The sequence below is a fragment of the Leucoraja erinacea genome, chromosome 4 (assembly GCF_028641065.1).
Source record: "Leucoraja erinacea ecotype New England chromosome 4, Leri_hhj_1, whole genome shotgun sequence".
NCBI classification, from domain to species: Eukaryota; Metazoa; Chordata; class Chondrichthyes; order Rajiformes; family Rajidae; genus Leucoraja; species Leucoraja erinaceus.
In genome coordinates this window covers 83,143,262-83,169,697 of record NC_073380.1, presented here as the reverse complement: position 1 = coordinate 83,169,697, position 26,436 = coordinate 83,143,262, and the positions used below count along the sequence as shown (strand labels likewise).

General features: G+C 42.6%; 1 protein-coding gene across 1 annotated transcript in view; it reads left to right on the top strand.

Annotated features, from left to right (window-relative positions):
• LOC129696620 (eukaryotic translation initiation factor 3 subunit E) overlaps positions 1-26,436 on the top strand; it is a 180,676-nt gene that overhangs the window by 34,156 nt on the left and 120,084 nt on the right. The window contains exons 4-7 of the mRNA XM_055634678.1: positions 16,824-16,866; positions 17,342-17,446; positions 23,756-23,881; positions 24,008-24,132. Of these exons, the coding sequence (XP_055490653.1) occupies positions 16,824-16,866; positions 17,342-17,446; positions 23,756-23,881; positions 24,008-24,132 (399 nt within the window). The remainder of the gene's footprint in view (positions 1-16,823; positions 16,867-17,341; positions 17,447-23,755; positions 23,882-24,007; positions 24,133-26,436) is intronic.

Genomic DNA, 26,436 nt, shown 5'->3' with positions numbered 1-26,436 from the left:
AAAAAGGGCCTTTATTAAAATCTGACAATGTCCACTTTAAACACATGTGATTTTTTATGGGAAAGGCACTTTTCTTTCATTTCAAGAGTTACAACGGAATCATGGACTGCACTCAAATAATTTCTTCAGATATCTACAAATTAGAGATTATGTTAAATTTAATACACAAGTCTACGGGACTAGGGAACCAGAAATCCTTGATGAATGTTTGAACAAGCACCCTAACACTGAAGAATTAATAGCTTATATTTATAACACCCTCCTAAACAACGAGGTACCACCGATGGAACCATATAGACACACATGGGAAAATGAATTAGGTCATCCTATAACGAAAGATATTTGGGACGAATGTTTACAACATATACATCAATGTTCGTTAAATGCCAGACATGCTTTAATACAATTTAAAGTCTTACATAGATTACACTATAAAATAAAACTAAATAGAATCTTCCCACAAATCTCTCCTATTTGTGATAAATGTCTACATCTTGAGGCTAATTGAACACATACGTTTGCAAATTGTATAAAAATTAAACATTTCTGGACTGATATTTTTGAAATAATTTCAGAAGTTATTAATATAAAACTGGGTCCAAACTCAAAATTAATAATACTTGGAATATCAGAACAAAGTTTAACACTCACAACAAGCCAAAGAAATTTCCTCGACTACAGTATAATAACCGGGAAAAATTAATATTAAAATTTTGGAAACGCCCCACAATTAAATTACAATTAAAATGTGGATTGTGGAAATGTCGGAGACCCTATATCTAGAAAGAATTAGACTTGTCTTAATGGACAAACAAGAACTTTTTGATAAAATATGGGCTCCATTCATTAATTATCTGACGGGATAGATTGGCCCAGCACGAAAACCCAACTGAAACTTGAACTCGGGATTAGATGAAAAGTCATAGTTTATAATCTACGAACCTATCTCCAAAGACGTATTATAAATAATCCAATCCACCTTTTCTGTTTTTTTGATATTTGTAACTCTTTATTCTCTCTTTCTCTCTTTTTCTATATAAAAAAAAACTAGAAGCAGAAGTAATCGACAAATGAAAATTTTAATAATGTATGACTGATGTATATGAAAAGTTTTTTTACTATAATATGTAACTATACTTTATAATATGTCTACTAATAAAAATATTATTAAAAAAAAAAAAAATTCAATTCAATTACCCTTTACTGTCATTCAAACAAGCAAGGTTTGAACAAAATTTAATTCCTGCAGTCATAACAGCAAAAAAAGACCAAAACATACAATTAATTCCACATAAACATCCATCACAGGGAATCTCCAAACACCTCCTCATCGTGATGGATGGCAAAAGTCTTATCTCTTCCCTGTCATTTGTTCTTCTCCCGCGGTCAAGCAGCCAGGCTGTACCGTCGAGGCGGCCGGGGCGCCCGATGATAAAGCCCCCAACGGGCAATGGTAATTCCCGCGACCGTGAAGCCGTGCCGGGCGATGTAGGTCCCTGCTCCGGGCTGATTCAAACCCTCGATTCGGGCAGGAGAAGTTGCCATTGCGGGAGCTCCTAAAATCGGTCTCCCACCAGGGACCTGCGATCTCCCAACTCCATCGTCCGCAGTTCCCGCGGCCGAAGTTCCTAAGCTCCGAAGTCGGGTCGCAGCGGCAGCCGCAGCCACAACCGCAGCACTGCCACAGCTCCGAAGGGGGGGAGGGTGATGGGGGTGATTGCAGATCTCCAGGGTTCAAAGGCTGGCCAGGTTGAAAGAGAAAGTTCACCTCCTGGACTTTAGGGCAACATGAATCCTCTCCAAAGACAAAGTGTAGGAAGCTGTGAATACATGTGGGAAGAACTCATTATGTATCCCTTTGGGATTATTTAATCTCAAAATGAATTGGCTGTTCTCTCTGCTTGTATCATGATGTGTGCTGCCCATTTTCCCTAACAACCAACAACACTCAACACCCCTCCTCCGCAACACCGAGAAACCAGTAGAAGAGTGAGAACACACTGCATGTTGTGCTTTATACCACTGGCTAATGGCCAGCTCTGATATTAGAATGACAAAAGTCAGAGGAGTGCGCTGTCCATTAGTGGTCAGCTGCAGTCAGGCAAGAGGCTATTATACCAATTAGCCAGAGGAAATACGCACACAACTACTGCCCCAGAGGATCCTTGAGGACTGCCAGAGGGAAGCATTTATGATATGATTGATATGTTTATCCCGAATGCCTGACAGAAAGCAAGGAACCTTGAGGAAACCATTTCCAGCCTCTTGTTCGAGAACAATCATCTCCACTCTGGAGATGCCATTCACTATTGCATCAGTGTCCACAGACAGTTTCTTTTGCCAATGGGGCCATATTTCAGCTGCCAGGGAGACAATTTAAAGCCTTCTCAAGCTGACCTTGTTAGTCTTTTCACAACTTAACGAAGTTGGTGACCTGCGAGTTGCTATGAGTGTGTCTGGCATTTGAGGCCCTCCTTCCAAACCTGGTACCCAGTGGACCAAAGAGCCCTTTTCATTGCTTCTATATTTCTGACTCTAATCAGTGTGATCATCATTGTGAAGCACCTATTGTATTTAGTTTTCAAATATTGATGAGACAACATGCATATCACATGGCTATCTGGCTATCTGGACTACACTTCTTCCCACCCTACTTCCTGGACTCCTACTCCCAATTCCTTCGTCTACGTTGCATCTGCTCCCAGGATGAGGCGCTCCACACCAGGGCATCTGAAATGTCCTCATTCTTCAGGGAACAGGGGTTCCCCTCCTCCACCATAGATGAGGCTCGCACCAGGGTCTCTTCCATACCCTGCAACACTGCTCTCTCTCCCCATCCCCGCACTCGCAACAAGGGCAGAGTCCACCTAGTCCTCACCTTTCACCCCACCAGCCATCACATAAAACAAGTAATCCTTCGTCAGTTTCGCCACCTCCAATGTGACCCACCACTCGCCACATCTTCCCATCTCCCCCCATGTCTGCCTTCCGCAAAGACCGCTCCCTCCGTAACTCCCTTGTCAATTCTTCCCTTCCCTCCCGTACCACCTACTCCCCGGGCACTTTCCGTTGCAACCGCAAGAGATGCAACACCTGTCCCTTTACCTCCCCTATCGACTCCATTCAAGGGCCCAAGCAGTCGTTCCAGGTGCGACAGAGGTTCACCTGTATCTCCTCCAACCTCATCTGTTGCATCCGCTGCTCTAGATGTCAGCTGATCTACATCGGTGAAACTAAGCGGAGGCTGGGCGATCGTTTCGCTGAACACCTCCGCTCGGTCCGCAAGAATCTACCTGACCTCCTGGTGGCTCAGCACTTCAACTCCCCCTCCCATTCCCCGTCTGACCTCTCTGTCCTGGGTCTCCTCCATGGCCAGAGTGAGCAACACCGGAAATTGGAGGAACAGCACCTCATATTCCGCTTGAGGAGTCTGCATCCTGCAGGCATGAACATTGAATTCTCCCAATTTTGTTAGCCCTTGCTGTCTCCTCCCCTTCCTCAGCCCTTGGGCTCCTCCTCCTTTTTTCTCTCTTCTCCCCGCCACCCCCCCATCAGTCTGAAGAAAGGTTTCGGCCCGAAACGTTGCCTATTTCCTTCGCTCCATGGATGCTGCTGCACCCGCTGAGTTTCTCCAGCATTTTTTTGTGTACCATGCATATTTGTGATCTCGGAGAAGTCTTCAGATTGAGCATTCAGCCTCAGATGTTCTGCGGGGACTAGAGATTTCATTATGCAAGGCTCTATAAATCTTGCAGCTGCAGAGCAAGCAATAATGTGACAACCTGATTAGGTTGTGACTGTCCATTGAGGGGTCTGCAAATGTTTGCCAGTGCTAAAATGGCTCCAGATTAGGATTGGCATTAGGAGGTGCATGGCTGATTTTCCAGGATGGCGTAATTTCATCTAGAAACAATATCCACCATTCCCACGAGCCACTCCCGGAATGGTTGACTTTCAACTGCACAGCAAATGAAAAAATGCTAAACATTTAGATTCGTAGGCAATTAGAGATGTCCATCCAAGGAACAGGTAAATATGGCGAAAAGCCAAGCTAGGAGAACCCTGGAGAATGTCACTTGTCACATCTGCTAATCAGAGTTCCTTGCCTTCATCCAAACACTGACAATTCTCTTCAATGCATTGAGAAGCTTTCCTCCAGCTCAAGGAGCTGATGAATAAATTGTCAGTTCTGATATCCGGGCAGATTGATCTGCCAGTTTTCAATATAGTCACATCAAAGCTTAGTTACTCTTTTTTATGTAGTTGTAACTACTTTCAAAAGTAATTAAAATCATTATGTTTCAAAAAAGTTTCTCCCTTTCCCAAAGACAGTGAGCTGGTAAAGAGTTTTAACCCCTGATTTTTTTAGTTGGGGCATAAAAATGCTCATAAAAGCAAGAGCTCTGGTTAAAACACTTGATAGCTTCATCAGTGACCAACAGTTGAGTCCCAATACTGAAGAGAGATAGTGATTCAACAAAAATGCTTACATTAAAGACAATTAATTCCTTTGCCAGACCTCCAGTCTTTCCATTTTCCACCATGCATGTTTTAACTATAATGTTTACTTCAACAAATGTTTTTAATCTCAAACATTTTAAATCAAGCCAGTATGGTCTTTCAGGAGACACAAAAGACTGATGAGAATGATTTAAAGAAAGTGAGAGGAATCTAAAGAAAAGGTGTTATCTATGAGAGCAAGTTTTGCCAAGCAGAGGAGAATTAGTTAAGGGAAACTGGTTGAAAGAAGAACCGAGGGCCCCGAGACATTCCTGATGGGGAATGGTTGTAAAGTGACTGGAAATCCATAGTAAAGATGAGACGATGGGACCTACCACCAACAAGAACATAGATTTTTGATTGGTTCGGGTGTTAGGGGTTATGGGGAGAAGGCAGGGAATGGGGTAAGGAAGGAGCGATGGATCAGCCATGATTGAATGGCGGAGGAGACTTGATGGGCCGAATGGCCTAATTCTGTTCCTATCACTTATGACCTCATGACTAAGTAATTGGTAGTTCTTGGAGAACGCGTGAGCTGTCTGAGAAGTAGAAGGAAAGAGACTGTGCAAGCCGGGGATCAAGACAGATTCATGGTATTTGGAAATTAGTTTGGTGGGGCAATAACAGGCAGAAATTGTAGGTCTGTCAGTGCAGTCATATGTGTGGATTTTGCGTTAGAGATGTAGTGTACAATCAGTCCTCAGCAGAGGCTTTACCTTTGTACCACTACGCCTGCATCCCAACGAGTGTTATGCTCTTCTGGATTCCCCCCCCCCCCTGTTACGGGGTCCTTTCTGCCCTTTTCCACATCTCCAACATTCCTCCCCCTCATGGACTTACCCTGCTGGCCTTCTACCCTCTCTGGACTGTTTTATTTCCAACTGCTGGTGCAACATCAGCCATCTTGTTTTCTCCACTCCTCTTTCCCTCTCCAATCTCGCCCCCTCTGAATGCACAGCTCACACGACAGCAATCCCGGCACTTTGTAACCAACCTAAACCGGCACGTTTGTGCAGAGTTGCTGCCTCAGCGCCAGAGACTTGGGTTCAATCTGTCTATGGGTGCTGTCTGTACAGCGTTTGTACTTTTTCCCTGTGACCGTGTGGAGTTTCCTTGGGTGCCCCGATTTCCTCCCACAATCCAAGGAAGGGCAGGTTTGTAAGTTAATTGGCATGTGTGAAATTTCCCGAGTGTGTAGGATAGAGATAATGTTATGGGTGATCGTTGGTCGGTGCTGCGTTTGCGGACTGAAGGTCCTGTTTCCACACTGTATCTCCAAACTAAACTAAACCCTTTCTCTAACTAATAAACCTTTATTCACATTATCCAATAATCAGAGCATTTTAAGAGCCATACTGCACAACCAATGCTGCATTTTTTCTGGCTTATTTCATGTTATCTTTATTATTTTCCAATAAGTGGAGCCTCAATCTTTAATGGAAGCACTCTGTGCCCCAGTGGGGTTGGAGAGATTTATCTGTTGGGCTGGATGTGCACATGGATTATGTGTTATACATCTTTCCAGGAATATTTGTCAGTGGTGGTTCAGTCTTCTGGAGCATGTTAGTGAGCCATTAGGACACTCTGAGAGTTTAATGTTTTTATTTAACCGTTATAATTAGAGATCATGTAATCAAGTAAATATTTATATTTATATCTAGCTTGGTGGGGTTGGAGCCCTTGTCTCTGGATTATTAGTCCAAGATTTTTGATTACTAGTTCTCCAGTTAAAAGCACATCTGATCCCAAATTGATTTGTAGCCTGCTGTGCCTAAGATCAGGTCTCTGAAGAGTTTAGCTGCTGTGGCATGCATGCACTTGCACAGTAGACGAACTCACAGATATTTATTTAAACATTTACTCGACTAGGGAATGGAATGCAATTTGAACCTTTGCATTGCCCACTAGTTATAAAATATGGCTGATAATTGGGCTGATGTTAAGGCATGCTGTTCTTGGGCATTGTCTATCAGTGCAATTGGTTTTGAACAGTTAATGAGTTTGACATTGAGTAATTGGAGTTTAACATACCCTGTTGGAACAGCATGATTTATGCCTGCAGCAACAGTTTGTGACTCCACCTTGACTGATAGTAAGCTCCCTCGCGTGGCCTGATTTGGCAGCTCCTCCAGGCTGCTCCCCTGCTGATGCGCTGAGCGCTCACTTCAGCCTTTAAAGAATGGTGTGCTGGAGCATGCAACTCTTTGTAACTGCTTTTAAGGAAGACTTAATAGTAAGGCTCTTTGTTGGTTTGGTTTCAAATTGGACATGTAAAATTCCAGATGTACTATGAAACCTCCTGCAGGTCAGTCTATTAGATATTACTTTCAAAAGACAGTATAATTGCATTACAAGCTGTTCACCAACATTTTCCAGTTCTACATTAGAAGTATCTTACATGAGAACTATACTATTTCTTTCAAAATCTGAATTTAGTGCTTCGTGCAAGACCATATAGGACACAAAATTGAACGATTGTATGAGTCAGTTATAGATTCCTTTATAGTCTCTGCTGAAAGTTCTGGATATACTTAGTCAAGTCTTTGAAGAGTAAAATGTTCCTGCCAGTGACACTTTTGTGACTTGATCAAGGAATTCCGGTTCCCTGGAGTAGATTAGATGGCTGCAACTTAATTTGTGAGAATATTATATCTTGCTTTGCAGCTCCACTAATCATATCTATCTACATATTAAAACTGTGTGTGTGTGTGTGGGTGTACAGCATTTTGCATTTGAAATGTATCTCCTCGAAAACCAGACGCAAAAACGTGGAGATTTTTAAAATTTCGGTAGGGATTTAACTTACGATTGCATAAATGCATTCCTCTCTAAATTCGGCCAATTATTTCCCCAGATTTTGAATACAAATTTTCACAAAACTCACTTTAAAAAACCTAATTGGCGCTTGCTAGCTGCTACGCCCCCCCCCCCCCCCCCCCCCCCACCTCCCCCCCCCCCCCCCCCCCCCCCCCCCACCCCCTCCCCCCCCCCCCCCCCCCCCCCCCCCCCCCCCCCACCCCCCCCCCCCCCCCCCCCCCCCCCCCCCCCCCCCCCCCCCCCCCCCCCCCCCCGCCCCCCCCCCCACCCCCCCCCCCCCCCCCCCCCCCCCCCCTCCCCCCCCCCCACCCCCCCCCCACCCCCCCCCCCCCCCCCCCCCCCCCCCACCCACCCCCCCCCCCCCACCCCGCCCGCCGCTGTGGATTAAAGGCGCAGAAAGATCGAGAAAGTTCTGCACAACAAATATTCTACAGCTCCGTTCCGCTATAGGATCTTTCATCTGCAGATCTCGGATCAGCGGGGCCTCTCCCGCTGAACCTTTTCCTCACTGCCAGCGCAGCTTGTGAAGCCCTGCCCCTCCCAGCTGTGGGTTTCCAGAGAGTCAGAAGCCCGTGCAAACGCGTCTTGCCTTCGCGGCTTTAAATGGCTGTTGTCAGCTGGCAGTTATCAACGGCTGTTGATACCGCTATAGGATCTTTGCTCTCTACCCGTCACAGGGGACGATCGTCTGTCCCCCACCCCCCGGCTCGGCCCGGCTGTCAGACTGGCGGAAGCCACGATCGGCTGGTGCTCCCACTGTGTTTCACCGTTCTCAGATCGCTACATGCCTCGCTCGGGCTGTCGCCCCGCCACTCTCCTCTCTCTCTCTCTCCCCCCCCCCTCTCTCCCCTTCTCCTCTCTCTCCCTATTCTTCCCTTCCCTCTCCTCTCCTCTCTTTCTTCTCCCCCTCTCTCTCCCTCCCCCCTCTCTCTCCCTCCCTCTCACTCTCCCCCAGCTCCCTCCCTCTCTCTCTCCCCCCCTCTCTCTATCTCACCCCTCTCTCTCTCTCCCTCCCTCTCTCCTCTCTCCCCCCCCTCCCTCTCTCTCTCCTCCCCCTCTCTCTCTCCCCCCCCCTCTCTCACTCTCCCCTCCCCCTTCCTCTCCCCTAACCCACTGCCCTCCCCCCACCCTCCCTCACCCTAAACCCCCTTCCCCCCTCCACCCCTCCCCTACCCCCTCCACCCCCCCTCCACCCCCTTCCCTACCCCCTTCCCTCCACCCCCCCCCTCCCTTCCCCCCCACCTCTCCCCCTTCCTTCACCATCCCCTCTCCCTCTTCCCTTCCCCCCCTCTCAATCCCCCTTTGCCGTCTCTCTCTCTCCTCCCATCTCTCTCTCTCTCTCCTCCCATCTCTCCCTCTCTCTCTCTCCACCCCCCTCTCTCTCTCTCTCTCTGTCTCCTCTCCCTCTCTCTCTCTGCCTCTCCCCATTCTCGCTCTGCCCTCACTCTCTACCCCCCCCCCCCCCCCCTCTTGAGTGCGCCTGTGAGTTGGGGGCCTTTGCGTCAGTGGATAGGGCGGTTATGGGGTAAAAGGAGCAAAGTAATAATATTAATATAATATCAAGGGGGGTAGTTAGCGTTTGTGCGTGTGTGTGAGATGCCGCATGCCGCCCCCCCCCCCCCGTAACTACACGTTGGGGGAACAGACTTGGTCTAGTATCTTATTAAGAAAGATTGCAGGTATGGCAAAGTTCTTCCGTACACAGAGCTTGAAATTAAAGGAGCAAGATTCATTGAAATGAAAAATGGGTCTGTTTCATATGGTTGTCGTAGCATTTAACCTGAAGTTTTGCTTCTTGTGGCCTGAAGATTCTTTTGTGACTCAGAGTACAGTGATTTTCCTTAAACTAAGCCTGTGCAGAATGACACAGAGGTTAGAGTCTTAGAGCCTACATGATGGGTCAAATGGCCGCTTCTCTCATGAGGAAACAAAAATGCTTGCTTTGCACTTTATCTTTTGTCAGTTTCAATCTATGAATGAAGAAAATTGTCCTTATTCTGTTTCCTCTCTGGAGCTTTCACCTATTCTATGAGGGGGGACCAGAATTTTATATACTATTCAAAATGATAGTGCCTGAATTTTTAGGTGCTGAGCTGCGATATTTCTTTGAACTGTCTTCTGGCACTTCCTAGATTGGTAATAATAACCTCGCTGTCACTGTTGTCACTATGTCTGTTTTAAACCTTCCATCATCATCATCATTTCAACTTTTTGACGAATGGGTGTTAGTTTGCATTTACAAAAATGAATTGCCTCTTCACTTACAACACGTTAAAATCCACATACCGTGTTTATGCAATTTCTACTGTCACTCTTAATGATCTTATTTGGGTAGTCAGTAAATTTGTCAGACATCAACACATGCTTTAAATATTTAGTTCCTTTACATAGGTGAAAAATACATTTTGGTGACTGGTTTGTCAGCTGGAATCCTCCTCTGCACACCATAATTCTAATTTTGAAGTTTTGGCAAGTGTTTTCCTTCATTCCTGGGATGTCAGGACTTTCATATGTAGAATGACTGGATAGACACGGCTTGTACTCGCTAGAATTTAGAAGATTGAGGGGGGATCTTATAGAAACTTACAAAATTCTTCAGGGGTTGGACAGGCTAAATGCAGGAAGATTGTTCCCGATGTTGGGGAAGTCCAGGACAAGAGGTCACAGTTTAAGGATAAAGGTGAAATCTTTTAGGACCGAGATGAGAAAAGCATTTTTTCACACAGAGAGTGGTGAATCTGTGGAATTCTCTGCCACAGAAGGTAGTTGAGGCCAGTTAATTGGCTATATTTAAGAGGGAGTTAGATGTGGCCCTTGTGGCTAAAGGGATCAGGGGGTATGGAGAGAGGGCAGGTACAGGATACTGAGTTGGATGATCAGCCATGATCATATTGAATGGCGGTGCAGGCTCGAAGGGCCGAATGGCCTACTCCTGCACCTATTTTCTATGTTTCTATGTTTTTCCCATTTTTAATCACAGTGTGCCAAGCTGCCTGATTTTCGTCCCATGTTTTGGTTTCAGTTCAAGGTTATCCTGTGGGGAATTACTGGAAATCTAAGTAAATGATACCTTCTTAAAATGTGTCACCATATTGGAAGGGATGCACACCAGCATTGGTTCCATATGTTGACCCGATGATGCTCTTGCTTATTGGAAGTCGACAGAAACCAAGATTTGTGCCCAAGAGTATGCTTTTGTGACAACTGTCCCACCTTTATTGTTTGATTGTTTCAAAATGTTAACTGAATTCTTGCAATATGTTAATGTTCTGTTACATGGCTTCCTTGAGACAAACCCCGTCTTGCCGATTCACATGGACATCATTGAGACTTGGAACAGTTTTACATTTGAGGAAATTGGTGTCCATAAAGGGAATGAAATGTTGACCCAGCCCTTGGATTGTTTTCCTTATAGGCACTGGCCACAACAAAATAATAGTGTTTCTTTAATACAATCTATACACAAGAATATGAATAACAGACAGCAGTGAGACATTCTCCATTTTTTCAGTGACCATCATATCAAGCAGTTCATTCTGGCTAATGTTCTAGGCAGAAATGGTGATTCTAGGCAAAAATGGTGGTCTAACCAATAAAATATTGGTTGACAAGTTACAAATGACAAAAAATGTAAGCTGAGCAATATGGTGCAAAATTCTTTGAATGATTTAAAAGCCAGTGATCGATTGAATTGTTTGAAGTTGACCTGTTGTGTCATTTACAGTAATAGCAGGTTGGAACCTTGTAAAAATCCCAATAACTGTCAGATTTTGCACAGTTTCTACAGGGATTTAGATCCATTAGCTGTCTGCGACAAATCTAAAGGATTGTTGGAAAGTAGCCAAAATCTAATACTGCAGTGGAGATGAATCTGTTTTGCCTGTTTTTATCCTCCCTGCTATTTCATTGCAAAGATGCACATTTGTAAGAAATATAAGATAACTAGGGATTGAGCTGAAATATATTCATCAAGTTCAGCTTGTGGGATGATAGTCACGTGCTGCACAGGTGGTCTTCATTTCCCTTTTCATGTTTGGAAGATATTTATAAATTACATACTGCGATGCGCATGGACCAAACTCTTTAGTGTGGAAAGGTCCTTGAAGAAAGAATAGAATGGTGACTGCTATTTTATGTATGATAACCAGTTGTGCTCATCCGGTTGTTCTTGCTGTCATCTAAGTGTAATTTAGGTGCCCCATGCTGCTTGAATGTTTGAAGTTAAATCCTTGTATAATTGTGCTTCAGGACAAGGGCAGTGCCATAAGGCTGAGGCAAGTTGGCTTTGAACTTTAATGGCGTTCCAGGGTTATTGCGCTGACAATGTCTGCCTATAATTATCATAATTTCTTACCCATGCTGTTTGCTGGTGGATTAACACAAACTAAGGGAAATATAACTTCCTGCAACATTACTCATAGAAACAATGATTTGTTTGCAACAAGTAGGATTGATGAAACATTTGAAGTTTGATCTTAATTGAGTCAATCGTTCAAGAATACTAGAAGCTTGAATGAATAATTCAGGCTTTGAGTAAATGTTGAGAATGACAGATTAAGAGCTGCTGCAGTGCATTGCACTGTTACATTTTATCGCCTCTCCTGTTGACGCTTGCTAATACAGCTTAATGATTTCTGCTACGTATTTAATGTTTAAAAATCTGGCTTCTTATGCACCAGCACTGTTAATTGTTTCCCCACCCGTGGCTGTTGCCTTCAACTCCTGAGGATCTAATACCTGAACTATTTTCTGTCTCTTTCTGCCTGTTTAAGGTGCGACCGAACACAGTCCCGTGGCTATGTTTTTGACTATATAGTTTTAAGATTTCTTTTGTGATTTGATGTCAGTTTTCTGGCTAACGGGCTGAAGGAGGAAGAGCTTTGAAAAAGCTAAATTATTTATGCAGTCACAGGCCCTTGTCTACAATCCCTCACGCCAAACTGTGAAGACATGGCGCCTTGGCTATGGCCATTTCTGCGATCCATGTCTACAGAGAAAGCGAGTAGTGAACTCAATCAGCAGTTTACAGAAACTGTAGTGCAAGCACTTGATTTTTATTGAAAGGAAAAATAAGATTTTTTTCCGAATGACAACCTGGGCTTAATGCTGTTCTCCTTAGTGTAAGTAGAAACATTCAGCAACCTGTGTGGTAAGAGCTACTTTACCCACAATAGTTTTGAAGGATCCCAAGCACCCTGCAACTGTGACGTCGTAAAGGATCCTTGAACAATAAACCACGGAGAAGATAAATTACAGTTTACTAATTGACTTTTTAATATCAAACATTTTGGTGTTAAAGATTTGAATAGTAAAAAAATTAAAATATAAAACTTTGTTAAAATGTAATTTTAATAGTTATTGCAGATTAAAATATTTGTAGCATTTAGATATAGGAGAGCATAAGGAAGGAAAAACCATTTGGCCTCTTTCATCTATACTGTATGAATTGAATATTCAATGGTTCAATTATCCCTTTTTCCCCACATACCCAGGTACAGTGACATTTTTATTTTTGCATGCAGTTCAGTAAAAATCTTACTATACATAAGCATGATCGTACGCAAGTATAAGAATAGTAAATTACACTGAGGCAATATACAGGATTGTCATGTTTCTAGCACTATCTTGTACCATTTGTTCAAAGTTGAGAGATCAAAGTTCATCATGGGAGTAGATGGAGGCTATGGTCTGGTACAGATGATTGTGGGAACGTGGTTTATAGGGGATGTCAGTTGATAATCTGACCCCTGTGATGGAGAGAAGTCCCTACTTATCTTCTGCAATATCAATGACTGCTTTGGTGCTGCTTCCTGTACCTGTGCAAAACGTGTTGATTTTGTTAACTTTACCACCAACTTTAACCCTGCCCTCGACTCACTATCTCTGACCTCGCCTTTCTTGATCTCTCTACCCTCTATCTTTAATAAACGTGGTTTCCCCTACACTATCATGGATCAGCGTCTCCTCTGTGTTCGATAGTTCTGTTCTCGCACCCTCTTTTCTGCCCCCTACCCCAGATGGAACAGGATAAAGTTCCCCTGGTCCTTTCTTCTCACCCCATCAGCCGCCACATCCAACACATTGACATTGCCACCACCGTTGTCATGAATTCACCGCCACTCACATCTCCCCTTCCCCACCACTTTCCACTTGCCACAGTTGCTTGCTCCTCATTGGTTTACTTATTCGTTCCTGTCAAAACCACCCCTTCGGCTGGTACTTTCCCCCACAACTGCAGGATATGTAACTCCTGTCCCTATCGTTTCTCCCTTGCATCCATCCAGGGACGTTAACACTGTTCCAGGTGGGACAGGGCTCACATGAACCTCCTCTAATCTCATCTACTGAATTCGGTGGTCCTAATGTAGCATCCTTAGAACGACCATTTCATAACGTTGAGGCCAGTTCATTGGCTATATTTAAGAGGGAGATAGATGTGGCCCTTGTGGCTAAAGGGATCAGGGGGTATGTAGAGAATGCAGGTACAGGATACTGAGTTGGATGATTAGCCATGATCATATTGAATGGCGGTGCAGGCTTGAAGGGCCGAATGGCCAACTCCTGCACCTATTTTCTATGTTTCTATAAGATCATAAAGGATAGAAGTAGAATTAGGCCATTTGGCCCATCATTTACTCAGCCATTTAATCATGTCTGATCTATCCCTCCCTCTTAACCACATTCTCCTGTCTTCTCCCCATAACTTCTGACACCTGTACTAATCAAGAATCTATCTCTGCCTTAACAATATCCACTGACTTGGCCTCCACAGCCTTCTGTGGCAAAGAATTCCACAGATTTTGAGTATAGAAGTTGGGATGTGATGTTAAAATTGTACAAGGCATTGGTGAGACCAATTCTGGAGTATGGTGTACAATTTTGGTCGCCCAATTATAGGAAGGATGTCAACAAAATAGAGAGAGTACAGAGGAGATTTACTAGAATGTTGCCTGGGTTTTAGCAACTAAGACAGAGAAAGGTTGAATAAGTTAGGTCTTTATTCTCTGGAGCGCAGAAGGTTAATAGACTTGATAGAGGTCTTTAAAATGATGAGAGGGATAGACAGAGTTGACGTGGACAAGCTTTTCTCATTGAGAGTAGGGAAGGTTCAAACAAGAGGTCATGACTTCAGAATTAAGGGACAGACGTTTAGGGGTAAAATGAGGGGGAACTTCTTTACTCAGAGAGTGGTAGCTGTGTGGAATGAGCTTCCAGTGGAAGTGGTGGAGGCAGGTTCGATTTTATCATTTAAGAATAAATTGGATAGGTATATGGATGGGAAAGGAATCGAGGGTTATGGTCTGAGTGAAGGTAGATGGGACTAGGGGAAAATAATTGTTCGGCACGGACTTGTAGGGCTGAGATGGCCTGTTTCCGTGCTGTAATTGTTGTATGGTTGTTGTATGGTTATTCACCACCAGATTTTCATTTGCTTACCATATTAATTCCCTTCCCATTCTCATACTAACTTCTCTGCCTTGGGCCACTGACTTGCTGCCAATCAAACTCTCTCCTCCCACCTATATCCAGCTATCAGTTGCTAGGCTTTGTCCCACCCCACCTCTTCCTGTTTTCTCCCCCTACTACAATCAGTCTGAAGAAGGATCCCAACCTGAAACATCACCTATCCATGTCCTCCAGTGATGCTGCTTGACCCACTGAGTTACTCCAACATTTCCTTTTTTGTAAACCAGTGTTTGCAGTCCCTTGTGTCTATATAATATTCCAGGTGTGGTGTCAACAGCGATTTGGATAGCTGCACTGATTTGCCTAGTCTGAAGAAGGGTCTCGACCAAAAAACCTCACCCATTCCTTCTCTCCAGAGATGCTGCCTGTCCCGCTGGGATACTCCAGCATTTTGTGTCTATCTTCGGTTTAAACCAGCATCTGCAGTTCCTTCCTGTACTGATTGAATGTTTTTCTGAAATAATCTTGTAGTTAAGGTCAATATTCTGCCTGTTTTCCAAATTTCTTGATATATCTTCATGGTAACTTTGAGTTATTCGCACATGAGAATACACAAAGTTGTCTCAGCACGATACTCAAAACTCGTTAAAACTCAACGTTTTAAAAACACACTTTTTTCATCAAATTGTCCAACTTGATGTCCTTCCCCATTATTTCATCTGACATGTCCCCATCTATTCACTTAGCCCATTTGTATCTCCAGAAGAGTCTCTGTACTCTCCTTGCATCTTGTATGTCCATGTATGAATCTTGAGCAAACTTAGATATATTGAATTTGAAGCTCCCGTTCAGGTTATTGTTGCAGATTATGAACAGCTGGGGCCTAGTACTGATCCCTGTGGCACCTCACTCGTTATAGCTCTTTTAAAGCTAGAATATGTTAAACTATGGCTTGTTGCCACATTAAATTGCATAGTTGCTGATAGCTCACATTATGATTTTAAATTGTTGACATGATGCATTCATGAAAATGGCTGGGTGGCAACATTGGACAGTTATGCTATGATACCTATATAGATCTGCTTCTCTGGCTGGAACTTGGGAGTTGATGATGCTGTGAATTATAAATTTGTCGAATTTTAACATTCTACGGATTAATTTTGTGTAGGAGAACACATTATGGGTGTTGATGTAGCCTATTCATGAATTGCTCAGAGTGTACCAAGTGAATCAAGCCAGATTCTTAAAATTAACTGTAGCATCTGAAGAACATTCTATTCAATATCTATAATTACAAGCATCTGTGATGCATATGTACTGCAAGTATTTTTTTGCATTAGTAATTTATATTTTAGCAGCATTGAGTTAATTGCATTTAGGATGCAAGTAAAAACAAAGAGAAATGGGACCTCCCTTACAGTTGTAGGTGGTTGGATATTACCTTCATATATAAATGTAGAGTAGGCATAGTTACATGATGTGACTCATAATTGTCCCATAACCAGCAATGGGATCACTGGTTTGCAGTGAAATTCTCTGGCTGAGAAGGGGAAAGATGCAATTGGCTCTTCCTACTCTTTAATGTCTGTCTACCACTCTTCCACCTACTTCAATGGTTAAAGATTCCTGGGGTCAGCAGAAGTGAACCATTTATTATGTTATTCACAGTGTACAATGTTTACATATTCTGTTGTGCTGCAGCACAAGAATTTCATATGACAATAAGACACTCTTGACTCTTGACTAATGAAAACCAGGATTGTGTTTTGAATTGTAAGAACCTAGTGAGGATTTAGTATGATTTGAAATAACTTTTAGCCCTATTTAGGAATCTATCTTGACCTATTGTGATTATATGTATGAACATGTGTACAACGAGTTGGTTTAACTTCCATCAACATGTATCCACCAAAAGATGATGATGATGATGGAGACTTCCAAAAGTTGATATTGTTCTTCATTTCAAATAGATGGGGGTTTTTTTTCAAGAAATGTAGCATTCTTAAAATAGTATAAGGTATGATTTCTCCTTTGTCTTTCAGTCTTAAATTAATGCAAATGGAATGTGTTTCCAATAAAACTATTCTTTCTCCCAATAGGGATGGACGAATGCTGTTTGATTATTTAGCTGAAAAGCATGGGGTAAGTGACGGACACGTGTTTATTATCATGAATATTTATAGCCAGCAATAGCATAATATTATAGCTCAGCTGCTGAGAAGTGAATGACAGCGATCATGAGTAATAGATGAAGCAGTGCGTTAGGACCAATATTACACTTGCCCTGAGATGCAATTGATTCTGCAAATGTTTGGATAGGAAAAGAATGACGTCGCATTGAATAGTGCCAGTCAATGATTATTTAACTGATGACATCATTAGTTGTTAAAATAAATCAATAATTTGGATATACTCTGACATCAGGTTAATAATGTAATGGCATCACTTCATCATAAGAAAAGTTAATGGGAAAATTTGTTTTTAAATACTGCAAACTTAATTTATATTGTGCAGGATTTTGTTTGCTTCCCAATGAAGAAGGTAGTGTCTTAATTTAAAAAAAGGTCTTACTTTCCTTCAGCTCATCTTTTGTGCATTGTATACTTTGATTTTGTAGTTTCGTCAGGAATATTTAGACACCTTGTACCGATACGCTAAATTCCAGTACGAGTGCGGTAATTATTCCGGTGCAGCAGAATACCTCTACTTTTTTCGAGTTCTGGTGAGTACCATTTCCTGGAGGTGAGTGAAGTTTGTTGCTATACTGTCCCAAGATTTTGTAGATCTGTGGCAGAAGCATTTTATATATTCCTCATGCTCGAAGCTAACCACAAAGTTGAGCAAGGAATTTTAGCTCAGCATCAACAACTCCTTGAGAGAGATTTGGCACCCTTGTGTAAGCTGATATCCCACATGTTGTCTTTCGTCCTAGAACCAGATAAAAAAAAATTGCATATCGATCGAGACCATGACACCTTGTTACTTGATAACATCATTATAGATTGGGGACGGTTTGCAAACCAGTCTGAAAGCATTGGAGTTGGCCAGTATAGAAGGGAGCTTGAAAATGGCATGCGAGAAATATGAATAGAATAATCCGTGAAAAATGTTTTCAAACCTGCCCATCTGCTATTTAAAACTAATATAAGCCAGGCTTATATTGTTCATTTTCAAGCTCATGAGCATAGTAATAGCTTTTTTTTTTTTTTGCACCAGTTATTGTAGCTTGTGTGCAGTTTTAATCAGTCGTGTGCCTTTGGTATTGGCTGGAAATACAGTATTTATCACTGAATTACACTTGGGAAGTTGGTGGCAAGCTGCTGACCTGGCGCCCTGAATCTGTGTGACGAAGTGACTCTCAGGATTGAGAGCAGTCGCAATAAATTGACTGTAGAGAAAGCAGGGACTCTGCAGAAGGGCTTGGGCAGGTTGAGAGAGTGGGCAGAGAAGTGACAGGTGGAATATAGAGTAGCAAAGTGTGGAGTCATGCATTTTGATAGTAGGAATAAAGGCATAGACTGTTTTCTAAATGGGGAGAGAATCCAGAAACCGGAGGTACAATGGGACTTGGACGTGCTGGTGCAGGATTCTCAAAAAGTTAATTTGCAAGTCGAATCAGTATTAAGGAAGGCAAACGCAATGCTAGCCTTTATTTCAAGAGGGCTGGGATACAAAAACAAGGATGGAATGCTGAGGCTCTATAAGGTGCAGGTCAGACCGCATTTGGAATATTGTGAGCAATTTTGGGCAACATATCTGAGAAAGGATGTACTGGCTCTGGGGAGATGTCCAGAGGAGGTTTACAAGAATGATCCCAGGAATGAGTGGGTGTTTGACGGCACTGGGCCTAAGCTTGCTGGAGTTTAGAAGGATGAGGGGGGGGGGCCTCATTGAAAACGATCGAATATGAAAGGCTTGGATAGAGTGGATGTGGAGAGGATGTTTCGACTAGTGGGAGAGTATAGGACTAGAGGTCATAGCCTCAGAATTAAAGGATGTTCCATTAGGAAGGAGATGAGGAGAAATTTATTTAGTCAGAGGGTGGCGAATCTGTGGAATTCTTTGCCACAGAAGGCTGTGGAGGTCGTTAATGGATATTTTTAAGGCAGAGATAAATAGATTCTTGATTAGTACGGGTGTCAGGGGTTATGGGGAGAAGGCAGGAGAATGGGGTTAGGAAGGAGAGATAATTCAGCCATGATTGAATGCAGAGTAGAGATGATGGGCCGAATGGCCCAATTCTGCTCCTATCACTTCCACCCTTATGACTTTGATATTTTACAAGTTAACGGAATGTGTGACTTGGAGAGGAAACTTGCAGGTGGTGGTAGTGTTGTTCCTATGTTCCTTGTCTTTCTTGAGAATGCTGGTGAGTTTGTATGGTACTGTGAAGAAAGTTGTAAGTTTCTACAGTGGTAAATATTAGACCGTGCAGTCATGGTGCATCTGATAGTTTCAGGGACACTATTTCATTAGCTGAATTTAACTTCCCCAGCTTCTGTGGAGAACTTATGTCTCCAGATCACTCGCCTGATTCAATGGGTCTCTGGATCAGTTGCATACCCACTCTGGTATCTATTGCATTCTTTATGGTTGCACAATGGTTACAATTGACAGTGTGCGTGGAAGGACGGAGACGCTAGAAGGATTTATACGCTGGAAGTGGTCCACAGGTGTCAAAACGATGCTACTGTTACCACCAGTAATAGCTTTCACTATCGAACAATAAGTCACCCCAAGCGATTCACAGTCATAAGTGTTGATACATGATAGGATATTTGAGATGTTACAGTGCTTCTCTAAGGTTGAAGTTAATGCCACGTTATGTAATGTGATCCTGGAAATGAATCAGGATTCCTTAATATATAAAGTTGAAATGAAAGCTTTTATTTTATTTCTAAGGAGGTGAGAGTTATTTCCAGTGTAGGTTTGTGGATCAACTCATGAACAGCCAGCTGCCTTTTCTAGGCAGAGAAATCTAAGAATACTAACAACCTTTTGTGTCCAATATTAAGAACTGTTTGCAGAGACCACATAGGTTTAAGTTGAAAATCAATTTGTTTTCCCCCTAGGAGTGAAATTAAGGATGCCGGCCAGCTAGTCATTTACTTTCTATTGCTTCAAATAAATACTAGAAGCCAAGAACCGCTGAAACATTCCTCCAAACAACTATCGGTCCATCAGTTATTGCAAGAGTTCAGCTGTAAATAAATAATTGGATTTGCATCAATTTTATATGAGTGCTGTGAGTTAGGAAGTCCAATGGGGAAAAATAATATGTTCTACAAAAAGCTCCCATTGTTCACTGGGTTTGTCTTGCATTTTAACAACTCTGAGGTACAACACAGTTTGCCAATCTCCAGCTTTATGATGGCCCGTTTATACACTGCTAACTTTAACCTCTTCCTCGAGATCCAGGTGCAGGACTGAACTGGTAGACTCATCATTTCATCCTTATATTGCACTGAATGTATTTCTTCCTACCTTGATTCCATCCTTTCTTTTTGGAGATGGTGCCTTATCATTTAGATCCACGCCAACTGTCCACCGCTTTCCATTTCCTTAGTTTCATCTTGCTCATTATTCACCATGGACATTCAATCCCTCTAGACTTTTAAAGGCCCAGTACTGGGACTCTTTCTACATGCGTCTAAGCTAAGTTTGTCTCAGGACTGTCTTTGTAGTCTGTATCCAAACTGGTTCATTCACATGGTCATCAATCTGTAATATCACTATTAATTTTCTCTCTTCAGGGATATTCCTGACCAATTGGATGTTTCCAGCATCTTCTTTTATATCACATTTTGTGTGTCCGCAGTTTGCTGTATCTTGGTTGCACCATATTTTTCTTCCTCTACTGCTCCGGGCAGATCATCTGTAATTAACATCAGTTTCTCCAAGATTGCACGTTCATCACATACACACATGAATCACAGTCTCGCTTTCTCTCCAACCTGTCACCAATATAGAACGTAGAACAATACAGCACAGGAACAGCCTTTACCACGCACAATGTCTGTGCCAAACACAGAGTTAAACTAATCTCTTCTGCCTGCATGTGATCCATATTCTTCCATTCCTTACATATCCATATGCTTATCCAAAAGCCACTTAAATACTACAATCGTATCTGCCTCCACTACCACCATGGCAGCGCATTCTAGGCACGCACACACACACTTGTGTAGTTAAAAAACCCCAACATACTTGCCTCACACATCTCCTGTAAACTCTGCTCCTCTCAATTTAAAGCTTTGTCCTATCGTTTTTGGTATTTCCACTGAAATAAAGGTTTAAACTACTTATTCTAAGCCCCTCATAATATTCTTCCATCAGGTCTCCCTTCAGCTTCCAGATAAATTCCTCCAGAGAAAACCAATCTAACCTCTGCTCATAGCCAATACCCTCTAATCCTTGCATCATTCTGGTAAGCCTCTTCTGCACCTTCTCCAAAGTTTGCACATTCTACCTGCAATGGTCAACCAGAATTGCACATAATATTCCAAATATGGCCTAATCAAAGCCCTATAGAGTCGCAATATGACTTCCTAACTCTTTTACTCAATTCCCCGACGGATGAATAGGGCTTCTTGCCACTCTATCTGCTTGGGTTGCCGCCTTCTGGGAATTATCAACCTGGACCCCAAGATCTCTCTGTACATCAATGGTGTTTGGGGTCTTGCCATTAACTGTATACTTCCCTCTTACATTCGATCTTCCAAAGTCCAACACCTCACATTTGCTCAAATTAAACTCAATCCGCCACTTTGCGTCAGTGTTCATAGAAGCCGACACCAGCAACGTGCTGGAAATTCAAGAGAATCGGGGGCAGAAGCTGGTGGAGTTGTTATAACAAAGGAGAAGGTGCATGGGAGGCTGAAGGTAGACAAGTCACCCGGTCCAAATGGACTATATCGCAGGGGTCTAATAGAGGTGGCTTTAGAGAATGTGGAAGCATGAGTCGTAAGAATCGCAGGAGTGCTTTATTTGTCATATGTAACTGCACAGTAAAATTCTTTTTGCATATATTATTCAAAGTCCGGTCGTGCCCGTATTGGAGCAGTTTCCGCGAACCAACGTCCCTCTCTTCTCCTTTGTGTTCCGGGGGCACTTCCTGCAGCTTACCTGAAGGAGCTGGAGGCATTACCCTGCTTCACCGTCCTGCCGGTCCTTGCTCTTTGCATCGGACTTCCCCAGCTCCCTCCCATTCACGCCGTCCGTCGTGCTTTCGGGAAGGTTCCCGACCCACAGAAGTCTGTGGAGACTAAGTCAATGGATATTTTTAAGGCAGAGATAGACAGATTCTTGATTAGTATAGGTGTCGGGTTATGGGGAGAAGACAAGAGAATGGGGTTTGCAGGAAAAGATCGATCAGCCACGATTGAATGGTGTAGTAGACATGTTGGGCCGAATGGCCTAATTTTGCTCCTATCACTTATGAACTTATCCCGCCGAGCCTTTGGGCGAGGTCCTCGGTCCTGCTGGAGACTGCAGCGGGCGAGTCGGGCCTGCTTGCTGGAAAGGTCCCGGCCCGCTGCTTGCCGGGAGCGTCCCAGAGGACTGGAAAATTCCAAGTGTTACTCCACTGATCAAGAAGGGAGCAATGCAAAAGAAGAAACAATAGGCCAGTTAGCCTGACTTAAGTGATTGTTAAGATTTTACAGTCCATTAGTAAGGATGAGATTTCCGAGTACTCAGAAGGACATGATAAAATATCTGTGATTCTGTGCTTGATGGCGCAAAGTTCCTCCAGTATTTAGTGCTTTGCTCCAGAAACCAGCATATGCAGTTTCTTGTGTCTCCATGTCACCGCATTTCCTTTGAACCTTCAAACATTCCAGGTTCTGTGCAAATTAAAGCTTTGTTATGCTTTTACCTATCGGGTCAAATGACCTTTTATCAGAACCGGAAAATAAATAGTTATTTCTCTCTTCACAGATACTAACCGACCTTTTCTGTATTATTTATTTTCCAGTTCTTAGCTTTTTGATGTGAGCCGCGCATTTTGGCACCTGAATTTAGAAACAAAACAGATGAATGGTTGCCTTTTTTCTCTCTCTCTAAACGTGGTTCTATATATGAAATAATTGTGAAATGATTGTCCGTTGTCTCCTTTGTTGTGTTTTCTGGGCTTCTTGTTTAATCATAAAGCCACACAGAATGTAATCCCGTTCCTTCCAACTCTAGTCTGGATATTTTTAAGGCAGAGATGGACAAACTCTTGATTAGAACGGGTGTCAAGGGTTATGGGGAGAAGGCAGGAAAATGGGATTAGGATGCAGAGATCAGCCATGATTGAATGGCGGAGTAGACTCGTGGACCGAATGGCCTAATTCTACTCCTATAACTTGTGAAGTCCACACTATACATCAACCACGCCTTGACATTAATCCTATATCATTTTCTATTCTCCCCACAATATCATCAATTCTTCATGGTTTCTACCATTCAGCTACACACTAAGGGCAATTCACCTACCAACTCGCATGTTTTTGGGATGTGGGAGGAAACCATAGGGCAAACGTGCAAACTCCATAAAGACAGCGTCTGAGATCAGGATTGAACCCAAGTCTCCAGCAGTTTGTTGCACCACTGCTGTTTTAAAGGTGTTTGATCTAATCAACTGCTAAATCATTGTTGGCCAGGCATTATCAGTTGTAATAGAAAATGCAGAACAAATACTGGATACCAATCAAGGAATCCTTTTGTTAATATAACTCGTTTTTGAAGCTGCCAGATTGCTGTCATATTGAAGTTTGTGGTAGCAAACCAATTCTGGCAAAGCTGTTTAACTATTCATCACCTTCCGATGTATTAACAAGTACTATTGTGCAAGGGCTAAGTTGTACGCTTCAATTGTACATAATTGTACACTGTAAAAGAGAGATTATTGGGATGTCCATAATGCCAGCTTTAAGCAACCTCTACCTATGTTTATGATTGGTTTGCCTCACCTGCGACATGCGACGGAAGAAATTCATTAGGTTGAAATATTCCGACATAATAATATGTTTTCTTCATGTTTTTTCAGGTTCCTTCAACTGATCGGAATGCCTTGAGTTCACTCTGGGGGAAACTAGCTTCAGAGATACTAATGCAGAATTGGGAAGCTGCAATGGAAGACTTAACGCGACTTAAAGAAACCATTGATAATAATGTGAGCATTTTTAATGTATTTATTCCCTGACAAAAGATTTAATTTAGTTCACTTTCAGGTAGATTAGGTTCTTACCAGGTTCAACCTGCAGACTAAAAATGTCTCTTTTCTTTTTCCTTCTCACAGTCGGTCAGTTCTCCTCTTCAATCTCTCCAACAGAGGACATGGTTGATCCACTGGTCGCTGTTCGTATTCTTTAACCACCCCAAAGGCAGAGACAATATCATTGACCTTTTCCTCTATCAACCACAGTGAGTAGTGTGCATGCAGAGCACTTTCACTTGTTCCACATAGTATACAGTAGCTTAGACGAATGGGAAAATGGCAATCACCTGGTTTTAATTAGGTTCTAGATATGATATTAAGCAATTTCCATTTGTGTATTATCAAAATACTCTTTGTTTTCAATGCAACCTGATGATTTTTCCATATTATATGACTTCAGAGATAAAACTAAGTGTATACACTGATATATTAGAAGATTATTAAACCATGACCACAAACATGTAGACTATTCAGCAAAACCAGCTGTACTGATGCGTTTTATGGAACTTTTCCTGCAAGCAGATGCAATAGATAAATTTCACGATACGGGAGGGGTTGTAAAATATTCTACAACTTTGAACATAAACCAGCTTCCTATTTGAAAGATTAGACAAGTTCATTTTTAACCACGAGAAAATGAACACATTGAGCAGTCTGCAAGCTGTCTGCTAATTTCTAGACAGGCAGGAATCTAAATCATGAAATCGTTGGGGTTTAGAGCTTGTGCAGTTCTAAATTAATTGTCCATTTACAAGCAATGCGAATGTATGTGCACAGCTAATGAACTTGCTCAAAGAACTCTTGTGAGTCTGGTCTGCACTCACGGACATATGGGAAGCTTCTAATACAGAACACGTGAGTGCCACACATCTATTGCAGTATATGGCGTGTATGAATTATGTTTAAAATTACAAGATGTTTTGACTATTGTATGCTTTTCTAATTTGTCCTTGAGTATGTGTCGCTGATTCTTAATTGCTTCCGGTTCCATTAAGTGTTGATCTTGCTGTAGAGAATTTTGCTTGCGTATTTTATCTCTGCTTTTTGTTCCGAGGAGTTCTGTTTCATCTTCTTTATCCGTTGCCCATTATAGCTTGTGGCATTCAAAATGTTACCGTACAAATGTGTGTGTGTGTGTGTGTGTGTGTGTGTGTGGGAGGGTGCGGCGTGATGGCTGGATCAAGAAAAGCAGAAGCAGTTTAGTGACAATATTTTTGGAGCAAAATGATTTAAAAGGAGAATTGATCAAGTAGCCATTTTGGGAGAGGGACGGGGAAGATTTAACAGGAACCTGAGGGGTAATTTTTTTTTCACTCAAAGGGTGGTGAGCTGCCGGAGGAGGTAATTCAGGCAGGTACCATCACGATGTTTAAGACATGGATAGGACAGGTTTAGAAGGATGTGTGCCACTGGGACTAGTGTAAATGGGACATGTTGGACGGTGTGGGCAAGTTGGGCCGAAGGGCCTGTTTCCAGGATATAAGACTCTGATTCACAATTGTCAGTGTTAAATTCAGTGTTATCATTCCTCAGCCCCCCCTTTCCTACTAATTTTAATCTTGTTGTAAACTTAAATAATTTTTCTCACTGTCCACAATGCCATCAATTTTGGTATCATCTGCAAATTTACAAACAATGTTAACTGCACTGTCAACCAAATGGTTCATGTATATAACAAACAGTAATGGACTCAGCACTGGTTGCTGCAGCGCTCCACTATTCACAGGCCCCCAATCGGAAAAACAACCCTCCACAACTACTCTTTGACCCCTTCCTCAGTCAATTTTGAATCCAGTTGGCTATCTCACCTTGGATGACATGTGATATAACCTTACAGACTGGCCTTCCATGAGGGACCTTGTCAAAGGCTTTGCTAAAATCCATACAGACTATCCTCTGTCCTGCCCTCATCAATCCTCTTGGTGATCTCTTCAAAATACTGCTGTCAGATGCTGGTAGATTCTGTCTTTCAGAAACCCCTGCACCTACTTTCACACCACTGACTTAAGGTTCACCGTCCTGTCATTCCCAGGCTCGTTCTTGCTGCCCATCTTAAATAATGATACAACATTAGCCACCCTCCAGTCTTCTAGAATTTCATCTGTGGCTGAAGATGATACAAATATCTCTGCATGGATCTCTGAACTTTCATCCGTAGCTTTCCACCATGATCTGAGCATCCAATGCTGCCTCTTGGGTAATTTAGATATGATCCAAGACATTGCAATACCTATGCTTCAATTTCTCAGCTTCCTTGATCTTTGCATCGGTAAAAATGAATGAGAGGTTTAAAAATTAATATCTCTCCCCATCTCTTTTGACTTACACAAATATGTCATGCCAATCTTTAAGGGTCCTATTCTGTCCTCTGCCATTCTTTTACACAATATACCTGTAGAATCTCTTGAACTTTTCTTTAACCTTGCTTGCCAGCTCCATTTCAGATCCTTTTGGCCATCCTGATTGCTGCCTTGTGTCCTGCTCCACATATGTAGTAATTTGCAGTATCC